The sequence below is a fragment of the Cucumis melo genome, chromosome 4 (assembly GCF_025177605.1).
Source record: "Cucumis melo cultivar AY chromosome 4, USDA_Cmelo_AY_1.0, whole genome shotgun sequence".
NCBI lineage: Eukaryota > Viridiplantae > Streptophyta > Magnoliopsida > Cucurbitales > Cucurbitaceae > Cucumis > Cucumis melo.
The window spans coordinates 8,759,616-8,765,754 of record NC_066860.1 but is presented as its reverse complement, the minus strand read 5'-3'; the positions used below and the strand labels follow the sequence as shown (position 1 = coordinate 8,765,754).

The 6,139-nt window shown below is 36.1% G+C and overlaps 1 protein-coding gene across 1 annotated transcript; it reads left to right on the top strand.

Moving 5' to 3' along the window:
* The first annotated feature begins 1,140 nt into the window (after positions 1–1,140).
* On the top strand, positions 1,141–5,081 carry LOC103494990 (vesicle-associated protein 4-1). Its single transcript, XM_008456403.2, has 7 exons — positions 1,141–1,818; positions 2,204–2,274; positions 3,238–3,319; positions 3,505–3,623; positions 4,132–4,209; positions 4,292–4,414; positions 4,505–5,081. The coding sequence occupies exons 1-7, from the start codon at positions 1,563–1,565 to the stop codon at positions 4,562–4,564; spliced, it is 789 nt and encodes a 262-aa protein (XP_008454625.1). The 5' UTR covers positions 1,141–1,562; the 3' UTR covers positions 4,565–5,081.
* The last annotated feature ends 1,058 nt before the right edge of the window (positions 5,082–6,139 follow it).

Sequence of the window (6,139 nt, the reverse complement as noted above, 5' to 3'; positions counted from 1 at the left end):
GGAAAAGTTATTAATAAAATAATAAGATTAGGATTGTTGTGATATTTGTAAAAAAAGAGAAAAAAGAAAGGTTAAGTTGAAGCAAATTTGTTCGATAATTATTGAGGGAATTAAATTGGTAAGAAAGAGAGCAACAACTTTCCACCAAACTGCTTTTAGTTTTAGCCACAGCCGACCGTTTTAATTGCCGTACGAACCAACGAACACCTTCTCCTCTCTTTCTTTACCTAATTTCCCTTCTCATCATTTATTATCATTACTTCCTTCGCCTACTCTCCCTATCTCTCCCATACCTTTCTTTCTTTATTTCTTAAATTAAAAGAAAATCATCAAAGACCACCGGTAGGACCATTCACGCTTCTCTAAAACCCTGGACACCAGATTGTGGGTTAAAACATTTTGACACCAATTAAGGTGAGAGTGAGATAAACTACCTTCAACATTACTCTAAGTTTACACTTATTTTAAGTATACCTATGAACCAATCCAAAACAATTTTTTTTATTTATTTGAACTTAATCCAACTCAATTTGAGTTGGATCAATCTTTTTTTAGTAAACATCCATAATATTGACCACAATGTTACTTAGCAAATTGATCACCTCTAAACAATTAGAATTGCAACGACTTCAAAGTTTTGGACTCGATGACAACTAAAAAGGGAACTTTGCATGAATCCCAATGATTCACCCACTCAAGTTCTCCCACAAATTGGATATTTAATGATTACAACATATATTATTATTTGAGCATCATTTTCACGTATGAACCTTAGCTCGAGTTTGACCTATAAACCAAAAAGTAATTACATCTTCATACACTTGGTCTTAGGCTTCTAAAGTTGACCACTCTCGCCTCATAACTGTCACATGCTTGTATGCATTGGATCATAAAACATGACATAGTCCACATGAATACATATTAAAGCGCTTGTGGGGCAAACACAAAGAATCTGTATTTTAAAGAAAAAATGGTTATAAATATAACTACTTTTAAGCCTCTAAAACTTGTAGAAAATGGTCAAAATAAATTGTAGTTTAAAAATGTAATGATTTAGAACAAATAATTATGGAGATAAATGATTATAATATAATAATAAGTTGTTAGTTGAGTAGAAGCAAAAGTAATTAAGTTTATAGGAAAGGGATGGAAAAGGGAGGTTTAAGATAGTAAGAAAAAAGGGAAGGGGTGGGTGGAAGTGAGGGTTCCTAAAAACGCGTGTGATAGTTATTCCAAATAATTCCGTCTCATTACAACTCAGAGGGAAAGCACGGATTCGTAATAATTGCACGAACGCCTCTTTTGGCTGTCAACACTCATCCTACGTCCCCCACGTGTCTACCCTTTGCACGGACATCAAACCCATATTCCCTCCTATTTACATTTCTCTCTCGATTCCGCTTTCTCTCCGCCACCCTCCACCCTCCACCCTCCACCCTCCACCCTCCTCCCTCCACCCTCCTCCCTCCTCCCTCCTCCCTCCGTCACAATACTCTCCACTTCTCCCCCCCCCCCCCCCCCCCCCCCCAATTATTTTAATGTGATACTCTTCATTCATCACCATGGCCGTTGCCGACCGTCCCAAGTCACACGCCGATGTCAAGCTCTTCAGGCTCTGTCCGATTTGGCAATCAGGGAATACTAATTCCTCTTCTTCCTCCTCCACTCACAACCTTCACCATACTACTCATGGCCCTAGCGACAGAAACAACATGAAAGCTTCATCTTCTTCTAAGACGGTTTCCTCTGTGGCCAAGTCGCTCTTGCCTCCTCGACGTAGGCTCCGTCTTGATCCTAACAATTCTTTGTTCTTTCCTTGTAAGTTGTTCTTCTCTCTCTTTCTTCTCCTTTGCAGTTGTTTAGATTTATATATCCAATGGAGAGGCGTTTCGGTGTTTTTCTAATCATATTGTTTTAATTATAATTTGAAATTGTTGGATGTTGCAAACTCGAGGAGGTGGATGATAATCTTCTATCTGGATAATGCGAGTCGAAGCTATACTCGTTTTCTTTTGAATTCGAATATTTAACTTTTCTGAATTCAATTATATAATTGTCCTACTCTTCGGATTTTCCTGCTATCATTTGCGAGTTGAAGCAGGGGAAACTGTACGGAATTATTGTTTAGTATACAAGCAGCAGGTAAAGAGCTCTGTTTTGTTCAGCTCTGTTTCGTTTGATGGTTTTGTTTTTTTCCCTATAGATGAACCCGGGAAACAGGTAAAGAGCGCCATCAGGATGAAGAATACAAGCAGATCCCATGTAGCTTTCAAGGTATTACTTTAATCATTTTTCCATTGCAGGCCTACTTTCACTTTTTGTTCTTTCAATTATTCTTATATTGATTTCTTACTTCTTAAGTCCCAACAAGCCAAGCGTACGGAAAACGCTTAACTCAAACATTAATGCATGTGATTCTGTTCTTCCATGTACTTTTCTCAAATTCCATGCATGTTAATTATTGTTCTTTTTTCTCGGGTAATTAATGTTTTTGGGTACTTTATTAAAAGATAAAGATTGTTTCTGCGAATCCATCTAAAAAATTGCTTCTCTTAGTATATTTTGTCCGGGGAGCCGGCTTCATCATCCTATTTTGTGAAAATTTGCATTCAAAATTGTTTTCAGCTTCTTGTAAAGTTGTGTTAAGAACTAAGATAATATGGGATGCCTTTGTCCCATATTGTTTAGAATGGGATGACCAATGTAGTACTTAAATGGCTTGACTCTCCCACCCCAACAGCTGGCTTTTGGGGTGTGGTTCTCTAGAGTGCTTAAGTACCTAACAATGGGATCAAATTCAGTTGTCCACATTTCAAAGTGGAACCAGTGGAAGGTTTTGATTGGGTGTGGCCGATTGAAGTACCATTGGGACATCAACTTTTCCAGAAAAGGGGTATTGTTAGGAACCAAGGTAGTATAGGGTACCTTTGTTCCCACCTTGGTTAAAATTTGTTGAAGGTTTTATCCGATACTGGGTATGATTTTATATCAATCACTCTTTTCGTTTTTTCTTTCTTTGAAGAATCATTATAAGTTTTAACTAATTCATCAATTAGATCGTTGGAGTTATTGTGTTTTGATTTTCCTATTGACATTACCAGCAAGAAAGGTAAAAGGCTGGTGAACTGCATACTTGTTTGAATGTCATTTCAAACCAATGTGAAATCTTCAATTCTATGATTAATTAATTAGAATGTGTGTAAATCATTCTAAATGGTCTCTGCACTTTTTCTTCAGTTTCAAACGACAGCTCCGAAGAGCTGTTATATGCGGCCTCCTGGTGGCATTCTTGCTCCTGGAGAAAATTTTATTGCTACTGGTAATGTTTTGGTTGTCATGATCTTTCTCTTTTTCCTGTTGAACAGTTTTTGCGTGTGGTAATGATAGTATTTTCAATTCACAAGTGTACTTTCGTTTCTCCCTTTTCATGGTTTTCTTACTTTAAATGTAATGATATGTGATCAACATCAGCACAAGTGTTCATTTGTTTCATCTCTTAAACAGTCTTCAGATTTGTAGAGCATCCCGAGAACAATGAAAGGCCAATGGACCAGAAGAGCAAAATTAAGTTCAAGATCATGAGCCTTAAAGTGAAAGGAGGAACAGAATACGCACCCGAGCTGGTGAGTGTCATTTTAAATTGGGCTTCCGACTTTCTATGCCTCCCTCTATGCTACTTTGGTTTCTTAAACATAAACTTCTCTGGCTTTCCATTATGAAAGATGTCCATGTTTCTCCTTTTTTGTTATTTTTTATGTATTATTTGGCATCTTAAAAGTTTCTATTGTGCTAGCTTGCACTTCTTTTAGTTACCTCCATGTTGCCAATGTTGTTTAGTGTGATCTTTTTTTGTCAAACAGCATCTCCAGTTTGTAGGTTCTATTGTCACCTAAATCAGCGCACTAAATTGCAATGGACATTTCTTCGGTGGTAGAAGCTGAAATAAGCTAATAAGTTTGTTTGCGATTGTTTGAAGTTGTATGGTAGTACTTTAATTTATTACCTCACCTCAAGAAGTCAACTTGGTTTACATTTGTGTTCAACCACTGAGTGAATAATAATACATTGTGAAAATTGAATTTTTTGCCAAACTTGTCGATGGCATGCATTTATGTTCTGCAAAATGTTCAGTTTGAAGAACAGAAGGACCAGGTCACTGTTGAGCGGATTTTGCGGGTTGTATTTGTAGATCCAGAGCGACCTAGTGCAGTAAGTGAATTAATGAACCCACTGCTTGGTCTCGTCTATATTGGAGACAGAGGTCCAATTTAACTACATTTTGATATTTTAGGCTCTTGAAAAGCTGAAACGTCAATTGGCTGAAGCCGAGGCTGCACTTGAAGCGCGCAAGAAACCTCCAGTAGAAACAGGTCCTCAGGTTATAGGGGGTGAAGGTCTTGTGATAGATGAATGGGTATGATGATCTTGATCTGGAGTGTTTAAGTTGTTATATTCCTATGTCGATGTCATGAACTCTTATGATCTTCATTTTTGGGTTGTTCAGAAAGAACGAAGGGAGAAATATCTTGCTCGTCAACAAGTGGGTGCATTAGACTCTGTGTAAAGTTAGATTTACGGTTGCACTACACTCTTTTCGGTGGTCAATCTGTACAGGTATTCTCATCTTCCAAGCCCTGCATATCTAGAAGATAAAAGGAGTTGTTAATTGGAAAGTTCATCCGAGAGGGGAAAAAAGAAAAATAAAAACCGATGTCGACGTCACTACTCTTGAAATGTGCAGCGCGTAACTTGGAGAACTTGATTGAAAGTCGAATGCTGCTCGTTGTAGATAATGAATTTTTCTTGTGAAAATAAATGTACTACATATCAATCACCTCAGTTATGATTATAAGATGAATATAATATGGTTTCTTGGTTGGAATTGATCAGTAGAACTTTTGGATGGATAAGTTGTGCTGAAGGATGTTGTATTTCCATAAATTCCATAATTTTGAGCTTAAAATTGGGTGCTGCTTCTCTTATTCAATCAAGCAGGGCCAAGTTATAAGATGTATTAATGAATGGTTTATGCCATCTTTTTGGGGTTTCAAATTTCATTGGAAAAAAGTGATACTTCTCTCCTTTGTTTTTGCCTCTACATGATACATCCCTTTTCAGAGAAAATTGAAGTGTTTGACAATGAAGCTATTTTTATGTTTATTATAATTTCCCGTAGATCTAAACAAACTTTTACCAAGTTAACTTATCCATTTGATAATGTCTCATTTTCTAACTTATCCATTTGATAATGCTTTTACGTTTTGTTATCCACTCTCTACTCGAGTGTTTCTGTTTCGAAATTTGTCCACAGGTTAGTGTTTTTTATTTTATTTTTGTTTCTAACAGATATAAAAATTAGAATTAAAATATTAAATTTCAAAAGCAGAACTAAATAAAATCGTGTTTTTTTTTTTTAGTTTTTACACAACATACACTGTGTTTATTTGTTTTGTGAACAAAATTTAAAATTTGTAAGTAAAACAAAAGGAACATTTGAACATGTGATTTTACTTTTGGAATTAGGCTAGAAACTCACCATTGTAAACAAATTGTGAAAAGATAAGTATAATTTTTTTAAAAATAAATTAGTTAACAACATAAGACTTCCATGATTCTTTGAGAAATGGCTTGTGGGGCATTGACTGTTTCAACAGTGATGTATGCAAACTTTGTAGAGGAGATTCAAGCTTTCCATGAAGAGAGTCTGTTGGTGGTTTGATCAGTTTTAGTGAAAAATAACTTTGCTGTTTGTGAGTTGAGGACCAACATTTCAATAGTATATATGGATTGTAGACCATAAGAAGAAAAAGAAACTAATGAGATAATCATTAGGCACAACATCTATCCATCAGTTGATCTTCAAGTTAGAAACTAGAAACCTTGGTTTGACACACATTACACGGGTGCTAGAATGTGACCACTAGTATATTATAGATTCATGGATAAAAATTGAAGCCTTGAAACAATGTTCTGTTAATGAAAAGCTTAAATGCCATCGGTGTTGGAGATGTTGAAAGTTCCACCTTGGAAAAACTAAGGGAACTCACACTTCATATAATATAGATGAGCTACTTCTTTCATTGCCAATTAGTTTTGAGATAGAACTCCACGCTATCAAACATGGTATCAGAGTCCAGCC

What these genes read in the sequence shown, in the direction of transcription:
- LOC103494990 (XM_008456403.2), top strand. Translation starts at nt 1,563, where the DNA reads ATGGCCGTTGCCGACCGTCCCAAGTCACACGCCGATGTCAAGCTCTTC. An exon ending in CAGAATACGCACCCGAGCTG is followed by an intron (nt 3,624 to 4,131) that starts GTGAGTGTCATT and finishes CAAAATGTTCAG; the next exon opens with TTTGAAGAACAGAAGGACCA. An exon ending in GTCTTGTGATAGATGAATGG is followed by an intron (nt 4,415 to 4,504) that starts GTATGATGATCT and finishes TGGGTTGTTCAG; the next exon opens with AAAGAACGAAGGGAGAAATA.